The 11,119-nt window shown below is 42.9% G+C and overlaps 1 protein-coding gene across 2 annotated transcripts; it reads right to left on the bottom strand.

Annotated features, from left to right (window-relative positions):
• Positions 1-8,065: 8,065 nt before the first annotated feature.
• LOC122006946 (30S ribosomal protein S9, mitochondrial-like) lies at positions 8,066-10,882 on the bottom strand. 2 transcript variants are annotated; one of them, XM_042562654.1, is made up of 5 exons: positions 10,225-10,882; positions 9,031-9,471; positions 8,725-8,805; positions 8,470-8,564; positions 8,066-8,377 (listed from the first exon to the last, which is right to left on the bottom strand). In XM_042562654.1, the coding sequence occupies exons 1-4, from the start codon at positions 10,847-10,849 to the stop codon at positions 8,473-8,475; spliced, it is 1,239 nt and encodes a 412-aa protein (XP_042418588.1). In that variant the 5' UTR covers positions 10,850-10,882; the 3' UTR covers positions 8,066-8,377; positions 8,470-8,472. The 2 variants fall into 2 exon arrangements, with proteins under 2 accessions (XP_042418588.1, XP_042418587.1); XM_042562653.1 differs by having other exon boundaries at positions 8,066-8,374.
• Positions 10,883-11,119: the final 237 nt, after the last annotated feature.

Below are 11,119 nucleotides of genomic sequence, written 5' to 3'. Positions count from 1 at the left end.
CAGGACGGCGATCAAGGTTCAGGCCTTAGGTGATTTTGTCATTGAGGTCCAGAACGTCGAGCCGAACGTGACTTGGAAAATATACGTAGATGGATCGTCCACTCGGTAAGGTAGCGTGATCGACATTCTCTTGATTTCACCACGGGAGGACCAGATGCAATTGCCCGTGTGGCTAGACTATCAGGCTACAAATAATGAAGCCGAGTACGAGACCCTAATAGCCAGCTTGCAGGTGGCTCAGTATGTCGGAGTTTCAAAAGTCTTCATCCACTCGGATTCTCAGCTGGCCGTTCATCATCTATTGTGGTCATTCGAAATAAGCATCTCCCTACCCAGGCTATATGCAAAAGTATTCGAGAAGATGAGAGCAAGCTTCCAAGAAGTTATTATGCAAAAGATCCCCCGATTAGACAATCAGGTCGCGGACGAGCTGGCTAAGTTATCCAGTTCATTATCATCGATCATGATAAGCCAACCGATTGAGAAGGTCTCACTAGTGGCTCACATCGATAGGATGGATGGAATAGCCTTTTTGAGCGACTGAAGGACCTCGTTGATAGAGTTCCTTGGATCGGGTATCACTTCAGCCGATCATGATGAAGCTCGCCTGTTGAGAAAGAGGGTCGGACGATTCACTCTGATCGGAGACCAACTATATAAAGAGCTTTCTCAAGACCGCCGCTCAAGTGTGTCGGACCAGAGGATGTCGAGTACATCCTTCAAGAAGTACATCAGGACTCCTGCGGAAGTCATCCGGGAGGTAGATCGCTGGCCCGAATGATCCTGCTGGCAGGATATTTTTCACCCACACTACAAGATGATGCCGCTCGGACAGTAGCCACCTGCTTGTCGTGACAAAAATACCATAACATCCAGCACCGACCAACTGAGGAGATGAAAACATCTACGGTGTCTTGTCCATTTGACCAATGGGGCATGGATATCGTTGGACCATTTCCAAATGGCAACTGGCCAGCGAAGATTTTTGCTCGTCTTAGTAGACTACTTTTTAAAGTGGGTGGAGGTCGAGCCGCTAGCCAAGATAATCGAACATATGGTCATCAAATTCATATGGCAGAATATCATATGTCGATTCGGCATCCCTCGCCGGATCGTCTCAAATAACAAGAGGCAGTTCGCTAGACGGAGACTTAAGGAGTGGTGTGAGAGTTACAGCATTGTGCAGGCTTTCACCTTAGTGGCCCATCCTCAGAGCAACGACCAGGAGGAAGTCATCAACTGGGAGATCCTTAGAGGGTTATGGGCTCGGCTCGACCACGCTAGATGCAGCTGGGCCGATGAACTCACTAGCATCTTGTGGGGCAATCACATCACATCAAGAGAGGCGACCAACGTCACACCGTTTCATCTAGTGTACGGAGGAGAAGCAGTAGTTCTAGTGGAGGTCAGAGTAGAGTTCGATCGGGTGTAGCTTTACAACAAGGGGAACACCGAGTGGAGACTCATAGAGCTTGACTTGGTGGACGAAACGCGGGATAAGGTAGTCGTCAGGCTGATGGCGTACATGAAGCGAATGACGTAAAACTACAATCGGAGATGATCCCAAGGTCATTCCAAGTCGGCGACTTGGTGTGGAAACGAAAAAAGTCGATCGGCGATGTCGCTAAGCTGGAGGCTCCCTAGGGAGGACCTTTCAAAGTCATTTAGAAGCTCCGCTCGGGAACCTACTACCTATAGGACGAAGACGGGAGAAAGTTCAAGCGGCCCTGGAGCGCGAACCATCTCCAGCCCTATAGGGTCAGGTGAGAGGTGCGTGGTTAAATCCAGATGTGCTTGTATAAGTGTGTGTCTTGTGAATGCAGGAAGAGAATGAATAAAAATCCAAAATGGTCCAGATTCTTGTGCCATTCAGCCAAGTTAAAAGTCGAGCGGTGATTGTAAATCCTAGTCTACATCAATAGTCAAGCGACCACTATAAATCCTTGTCTACGCCAACAATCGAGTGACGACTATAAACTCTTGTCTAGGCCAACAATCGAGGGGCGACTATAAACCCTTATCTACATCAACAGTTGAGCGATGACTATAAACCCTAGTCTACGTCAACAGTCGAGCGACGACTATAAACCCTAGTCTACGTCAACTGTCAAGCGACGACTATAAACCCTTATTTTTGTCAACAGACAAGAGGTAACTATAAACTTTTATCTTCGTTAACAGTCAAGCGGCGACTATAAACCCTCGTCTATGCCTTCAATAGTCGAGCGCCGACTATAAACCCTTGTCTACGCCTTCAACAGTCGAGCGGCGGCTATAAACCCAAGTCTATACATCAACAGCCAAGCGGCGGCTATAAACTCGAGTCTACGATGAATAACAACCAAGCGACGGCTCTAAAATTGAGGCGACAATAAACAAGGCCAAGTGGCTTTCTAAAGCCATAAAGTAAAGTTAACAGGTTATGTATTGACCAAATCAGGGACGCATCGCTATAATATAGCCCTTCGACTTATGCTAGAATGAGCATACAGAAGTCTTTAAGTGTAGTTATACTGACGATCGGGAAAGCGGAAAGTTATACTTAGAAAAATTTCATGAAATGCAAAGTGGTATAAAGCCTCACCAGAGCCAAACAGCGATGCATGAAGGAATGCTGGTAAAAATTAACAGAAGACAGATGCGTTGAACGAGTGATCATGCATTAACACTTAGAAGAGGCAGAGCGCTCAGTCCGTGAACCAGTCGTTGAAGGCATTCGAGCAGAGATAATCTTGCTTGAGGACTTTCAAACCGACTAGGCTCTGTATCTTGATAAATTTGGAGGGCCGATCGAGATGCTTCCAAGTCGGCCTTTAACGATGCCAAGTCAGCAACCTTGGAGGCGAGCTGGACCTTTGCCGCAACTTGCTCTGTCGATCGACTCTCCTCCTCGGCACTCGATGCCACCTCACCCTCCTTAAGATTCTGAGCCAAGACCCGAGCCTCCTTATTCTTGATATCTAAGTCCTCAATGGCTCGGAGCTTTTAGGTATTAGCGGAGTTGATCTTCGATTCAAAGGAGCTGGCCTGCTTATTAAGCCTCGCCAGTTGCGAAGCCTTCTCGGCACTCTTGGCCTTCTCTGCTTACAACAGCTCGGAACTCTTCTTCAGATTGGCCTTCAGTTGGGTCACCTCAGTAGTCAACTACTCATTGCATGCATGAGCGGCCTCTGATTGGCCGCTCAGAGGGTGCAACTATTGGACTTTATACTCCAGAAAGATTAGCCTTTGGCATATGGCCAAGCTCTCGACCCAGTACTACAGCCACAATAAGATTGTAAGTATCGAACAGATAAAAGTAATTAAATATAAAGGCAATATACATACCCCAGTGGTCATCTGGGTATGGCTATTCGCAAGCTCCCCCAGTGAGATGATCGCTGTGCAGGCCCTGACATCGGTACATACTTATGCTAGCGGCCCTTGAATCCGAATCTGGTGCTTGGGTATACTGGGCGCGACGTCATCTGGGCCGCGCCATTCATCAGTGGGCAAATGGATGATGACTATTATTTGCCTCTAGCCGCTCGGACTGGAAGGCTCAGAAGTCGCTCTCCCCGTAGACTTGGACATCGGGGATGGCCGGATGATGGATACTTGTGCGACCGGTGAGGATTGTGATAGAATGAAGACGATTAGTGGTGCAGAGATGGTCCCCGATGGCAGCTCAGATAGCGAAGGCATCTGATCAGAAGATAGTGAAGTATGAAACGTTGCGGCTCCTTGCTCCGGAAGAGCGGGCATCGATGTCTCACCCCGCTCGGATGATGGACGAGAACTGGTGCGGGTGGGGGCTTGTAGAGCTGAAGTGGCGGAGCGGGAGGAAGTTTCCCCGCGGTACCTCTTGCGTTGTATCAGAGGCTCACTGGAGATAGTAGACTCTGAGGTCACCGCTATCGACATCATGGAAAGTCGTTCAGGAGGAAGGTCAACTGTAGCAGCCTCGGCTCTACTAGCCGCTGTCTGACTCCCTCCACGCTCGCTGGCCGACACGTGTGTCTCACCCGCCTTGCCAAGCGGATCGTCAGAGTGGGTGACTAGCGTTAGGCCACGACTCTCCAACTCGACCACGACCGCTGCATTGATCTCTGCATCCACGAGTCTGCTCTTGTCGACCAAACACGCCCTTAGCATGATTTGGGCTTCAAACAAGGAAGAAAAACAGTTAGATTCAAAGATGAGGAGAAGAAAGAGAATACCTAGGCTGGACGACAGCCGTGTTCGGATCAGACTCAGTCCGAACACATATAGGACGCCCTCCAACAGCAGCCGGTGGATGTGATACTTCTACCGGCCAAACTGGATGTTGCTTGGAGATATTCCGACCGACTTCAGTATCTCCTTAGAAGTGGAGGCATCATCACTTCCATCTGCCATCCAGTCGGGAAGTCGGCCGCTCGAGAAAACGAACAAAGAAATAATATTCCCTCCAATGCTTATTGGAGGAGGACATTTTGTCAAAAAAGACTAAGTCCACTTGGGCTTGAAACAAAAAGGTCCCCGACTCAGATAGTTTAGATTAACAGAAGTAATGAAAGACCCGAGGCATCAAAGGAATGTCGTGCAGGTGGAACAACACTACTACTCCGTACAACAACCTAAATGGGTTCAATTCTAATTGATGCAGGGAGATATGGAAATATTTACAAACGGCATAAAAGAAGGGATGAATGGGAAACCCAAGGCTTGCACAAATTGGTCCTTAAAGAAGGTCAAGAAGCCGGCAGGTGGTTCGTGTGGCCGGTCGTAAGCCGAGGGAATGACATTTTGATAATCAGATGGAAATTGGTAGGTGGATTTAAGCTGGTCTATCTCCTCCCCGTTAAACTTGGACTTGGTTGAAGCGTACTAGAGCTTGGGGGAGGGCACAGGAGGTTGTGAAAAATTGGCCATCGAAAATAAAGAAATCGAGAAGACGCAAGCCACGGATTCAACGAAGGAAAGAGAAGAACCTTGCTGAGAAAGGTCGTCGGAGAAGAAGAGGAGAAACATCGCAGAGACTGCTCGAACACGAAAGCGCCAGGCAAAGTGAAGATAACGACGAGCAGATGAAGGTTTATAAATTTTATGGCCGATCACATAGAGCCGTCTGATTAAGGGTTGCGAAAAACAAGGACGAAATCTGCCCGTGGAATTTGAAAAGGCCCCTGTCACATTAGCAGTGGATATCCGTCTGTCATGTCAAACGTGCGGTGACAGAAGATAGGGCACGTGGCAGTCGGCTACGGGAAGGCATTAATGAGACTTAATTAAAAGGCATGGTCGCGTGCTCGGCCATAATGATTGAGGATTTGCATAATTTTTCAGAAAATTGGATGACGTCAACCACTATGAAAGGACGCTCATCCGAGAAAGCGTAGAGAAAGGGAAAAAATCGCCAAGTGTCGTCGTGAACCATCCCGATCGGCACATATATCTGTCTATGATGTAGCCGAGCGGCAGATCCACCGCAGGCTTTGAAGATTATGTGATCCGATCAGGAGTTCGAGTTCAAAGAAAGCAATGGCCAATCGGCGAATTAGACCTCCGAATCAGCAATAAACTTCGATAATTCATTACGTCCGAACGACAGTTAGGAGATATGAGTCAACCAGCATCCAAGCACAGAGAGTGTCCGATCGGCGGAGGTCATCCGAGGCACTACTCGTCCAGTCAGTCGGACTTACAGCTTTCTTCGAATAGACTTGAGGGGAAGACTTGTGATGCGGTGATAAAAGGGGGCCCACTAAGTGAGAGTCAAAGAACGAAGATAGCAGCCGACGTGGAGGTTAAAGTCAAGGTTGTCAATGCTAGGATGTCAAAAGGCTTACCTATGGTGGCCAAGCGAAGGTCGACTACAATGACCGATCGGTGCGGGCAGTGTCCGATCGACAAGAGGCTTGTCCGAGCCGACCCCCATCCAGCTCGGAACAATAGGGCAAGATCACATAAACGCTCACTGCATATCGACAAAATGCTAAGGTCACCAAAGCGCTTGTCCAAGCAGAAGGAGATAAACTACTATACCCAGTCACCACAACAAAAAACAGTCAAGACCGACCGAGCGGAGGAGTCCCAGCTGAGCGGCTACCTTACTCGGGAGAACAATGGGATCACTATCGTATCTCTCAATATCCTTCTGGGAGATAGTATGACGGAAGCTTCTATTGTCTTGTCAGATATATATATGCATGCCCTGTTAAGGTATGGTGTCAAAGGCACTTTCCCGACATGTCATTTCATTGGCTAAATTGGAGAACGTGCCCATGACCAGTTGGAGAACTTGTCCACGTCTCGAGAGAAGTGCGCACGTCGCACACCAAGACACTATATAAAGGGGGTCTATATACCGACGGAGATACGCGTTATTCACTATTCATATTCGTGTCTACTGTTGCGTCATCTTTTTCTTTTTTCCGATAACTGACTTAAACATCAGAGGGCCAATACAGGAGCCCCTTTCCCTGACTCGACACTAACATTTTTTTTATTGCAGAGTAAAATGGAATTTACATCCAATTAATATAGGAACCACATCCTCAGTTTGTCATCTTCATGATTTTCGAACAGAATCACTATATTAAGAAAATTTAGAAAAAATGTTGGAACAAAAGGAAGGAGGTATCCATATTAGTTGGATGAAAGGTGAAATGATTTGACATGCGTTAAAGGGTAATAAGTGGAATGTTCACCTTACGATTAACTCAAGGTTGAGTTTAAAATATTACTTCTTGAAGGAGGAGACTCTCCCAGGGAAAACCATCTCATATCTTTTGGGATGTATGTTAAATGAAGAGAAGTGAAAGGTTTAAGTTAAAAACTATGAATATTTATGAAAAAGTGAGAGGTTTAAGATGATTTATAAATCAACTTGCATCTAAATTTGAAATATTCAAATTTGACATCTTCAAAGCTAATTGATGTGCAAATACATGATTTGCCAACTTAAAATAATAATAATAATAATAATAATCTTAGTTAGGTTCATTGATTGAAATTTTTTATCGATCATCCAGGTAAATTAGGAAGCACACGGGATGGTCAACCCAGAATCCTCCCACATTTGGAGAAAAAATTCTTACAAATACGTTGTAGCTGGGGTTTAAATCGTAGATATCTAAAAGATAACAAGAATATTCTACCGTGGTACCATGACCCTGGGGGACATGATTTGCCAATTAGAAGCTAATATATAAAGTAGCTTTTGCTTGTAAAAACAGATAGAACGGTGTTTTTAGATCACAATCTAATTCACAAATCATCGTACTTTGCAAGTTTAGAGTAAAGACCTATTTTAGATGCTTGAATGCTAAAAATATTAAAATTTTATGTGAATTTCGTATCATGAGATAATTTGTGAGTCAGCTTGTGCTTCAAAAATAACAGAGTTCTAGCTAATTAAGCCGTGCCTAAATTTAGATTTAAAAAACTGATTTTGCCTTTTGGATGCTTAAACTATTCAGATTTGATATACTTAAAGCTGACTATCATTGCAAATATTTGAACAAAAATAATACAAAACGATCTAGGTAATTTGTTGATAAGTTTGTTTTGAAAATCACAAATTTGCATTCTAGTCAATTTGAAAATATCAAATTAGAACAATTTCAAGCATTCAAAACCCGAAACTAGATTTTTTTTTTTCTCCTTTCTTTCTAATTTTGAGCGCAAACGAGTAAAATATTTCTTTTTTGTTATTTTTCTTAGCACAAGCAAATTTAGATTTCCCTTCTTTTCATTTCAAAGTTATTCCTCCCCAATTTACTATGTAAAATCCTTATTTCAATCAACTAATAAAAAAGGTTTTTTTTATCATTTATAAAAAGTAAGAAAAATAATTAATTAAAAACATAAGTAAAAACTTTGAATAATTTTTATAAATTTAATTCTCACAAGACAAAAAAAATTTGTAATTAATTTATATGAGGAAGCATTTTAAAAATTCAGTATATTATAATTGGGATTCATAAATTAGTATAAGGCAACAAGAAGAAGGGCCACTGAATAAGTTTTAACACAGTAGTGGTAAATATGGTTGATGAAATATGACTACTCTAAATAGGATTTTTTTACTGTGTCATGCCAAAAAAATAAAAATAAAAAATGGTTCGCTTAAGAATTTATTGTTAAGTGAGGCCCCAATGAAATTCTAATACAAGCAAGCATGTGTACAGAATGCTTAAACAAAGACCAGAAAATTGAAGAGAACGTTGGAGCAAAAAAAAGCATTGCTTTACCTAATCACTACAAGTTTATGGTGCATTGCAAGCTGTAGAAGCATGGACGAGGTGCGGGTGAACTGAGCCACATCACATAGGTCGTCGTCATTTGAACAGCAAAACAGAAATAAGAAGCCAAGGAATTCGGTAGAAGATGAATGTTGGCTAAAAGAATCCTGCTAATGAGAGAGTGCATCTCCAGATTAACACTAGTCTGAAATAAATAGCAGGATCGTGTACCCATTTAAAACAGTTGGAAAACAAACAGTACCTTCTACCGTTTAACCCATTGAAAGCTCTTCCTTGCTTTAGCTTTACCAGGCTTCTTTCGTTCAACTACGCGTGGATCACGTGTTAAATAACCAGCTGCATAAACCGCACAAGCAATGTAAGCAGTCAGAAAGAAAGTATATACCTACAGAGCCTCAATCTACAACAAAGGATTGATAAGCAGAATGAGGAAGCAGTCCAGAATACAATGCTGAAAACTACATTGGATCAGTGTAATAATTATCGGGGCATTTACCAGCTTTTAGGTAAGGTCGAAGGCCTGGTTCCCAACATTGCAATGCTCTGCTGATTCCCAAGCGGATGGCTCCAACTTGACCTGAGAATATGACAAGCTGAAGCAAATCCTATGCATGCATACGAATACCATGTCTCACAAAATTAACCAAATCCTCCAATCATGCAAATGGGGAAAAGAAAATCAAAATCAAAATCCAACAAGATGATTTTTCTAGTTTTAACTAGAATTTTCAAACCAGAATGGTGAATTTCGGATATAACCAAGAAATAATGTGAGATCGTATATTCTCAGAGTGTTACTTACCAGAAACCCCGCCTCCTTTAACAGTGCAATTTACATCCCAGAGACCGAGAGTTTTTGTGACAGTGAAAGGTCTGAGAAGTTCTGCTCGGTGATCAAGAATGGGAAAATAAACATCAAACTGCTTGTCATTTACAATGAACGACCCATCACCAGGTTTAATCCATACACGAGCTACGCTGCATTTCCTTCTCCCTGTTCCATATGCTCTACCCTTTTCATCCACCTGACGAACTCTAGATTTTGCAATCTCCTCTTGTTTCTTACGCTCAATTTCAGTTCTTGTTGATGTTGCATTCATCTTTGCAATTGCTTCCTCTTGTATTTCCTTAAGAGGAGGCAACCCTGGAACACCCGTTACATCCTTCAATATAATCAAACTATCAATCATATCATCTGTGATCCCTGATGCTTCAGTGAGATCTCCAAATGCATGTCTTGGACCTGCCATTTTGAATGTTGAAGCAAAGTAATCAAAATGAGCCAATGGAAATTTAAAAATGTCTTTCTAATACACATTGGGTAGGAGTATAGTTGAAGAACAAGAAACCCAATATCTTCAACGTAAGAAAAATTAGGAAAACCAAGGAGTGTTAAATGATAATGTAGAAATTCATAGTAAAAAGATTGGGCATAAATCAAAAGGGTACACCCCTTATTTTTGGAATCATTAAAATGGCGCCCTACTTTGATTTTTTTATCAAAAGGACGCCCCACTGCCTTGTAAAATGACTCAACTATCCTCCACTCCACTAAGATGATTTGTTTATTATTTTCTCCACCAAAGACATTAATTCTTGTGATTATTAAACATTAAGTTGTGTAAATTGTAAGGATTAACTTAAACATTTGTTCTATAAATGGTAGAAGCTTTAGATATTAAAATTATGCAGGTTACCAATAAATATGAAATATTAGCATAACAGGTAGCAAGTCTACTACAATGCATAACAGGGAAATTTTATCAGATCATGATAATAAGAGTGCCCATGATGATATTTCAACAACGAACATACTCAAGCTTGTTAGATTGTTTAATTATTCCTTGCACTATCAAACAGAATGAAGGAAAAAATTAACAAAAAATCTAGACCCAAAAAATTCTTCATGCTTAGAAGTAATCCAGATTGATGCTAGATGAAAAAAAAAAAAAAAAAAAAAAAGATATTCTATGGGCTACGTTTTGAGACGTCTTACCTTCTAGAATATCTAATAGCTCTTTCTCTCGCTTCTCAAGTTGTTGCTTTTGCTCATCGCTCGACTTTTCTAAATCCACTACGCCACCATCGACAATCCCTCCATCGCCATCGTTGAACAGGCTCGATTTTTCATCATCGTCGACCAATGACCATGGCTTGTATCCCTCAGCCGTCTCCCATTCCTCCACGCCTAATCCTCCAAGCCCGTTCTCGTTAGCCAGAGTCTCTCCATCGAGGCCATCAAAAATATCCCCTTTATCAACTGTCCCGGAGCCCTTTCCCCACTGATCCGTGATTCCGGCTCCATCGTTGATCGCCTCGGTTCCAGAGGGTCCCGGGGCGTCATCAGAAATCCCTGCAAGGTCGCCCTCGTCCGGGAAAACGAAACCGCCCTCGTCTTCCTCGGGGGTTAATTTCCAGTCGCCGCCGTCGTCGCGACGCCCGCTAGAGAATGCCTTAGAGTATTGAAAGAAAGCAGAATTGGACGGAGGGAACAGAGGAAAAGACAGAAGCGGAGGCGGAGGCAGAGGCGGAGAGGGGATGCAGCGAGGGTGGAAGGAAGCTACAGCAGTGAGAGTAAGGAAGCGAAGAGGCTGGCGAAGGGAGGCAGAGCGGGAGAGCATCTTTAACGAGCTGCGTCTGCTGTGATGCTCGAGTCCTGTGAAATATTAGGGTTTCAAATTTCAATTAATTATTCGGCTGGAATTGGGCCGTCATTTGCTTAGGCCAAATTTAAAAATTGGGTCGTCAAAAGTCAAAAATTATTCTACCAAAATTGAAAATTATTCTATCAAAATATCAATTTATTTTTTGGCAAATTATAATTAAATTTCTATTTTTTATTTTATATTGGTGTTATTTTAATCATATTTTTTTAAGAATAATAAAGTTAA

The sequence above is a fragment of the Zingiber officinale genome, chromosome 7B, assembly GCF_018446385.1.
Source record: "Zingiber officinale cultivar Zhangliang chromosome 7B, Zo_v1.1, whole genome shotgun sequence".
Classification (NCBI taxonomy): Eukaryota; Viridiplantae; Streptophyta; class Magnoliopsida; order Zingiberales; family Zingiberaceae; genus Zingiber; species Zingiber officinale.
The sequence above is the reverse complement of the archived record's forward strand: the minus strand, read 5'-3'. Positions and strand labels throughout refer to the sequence as shown.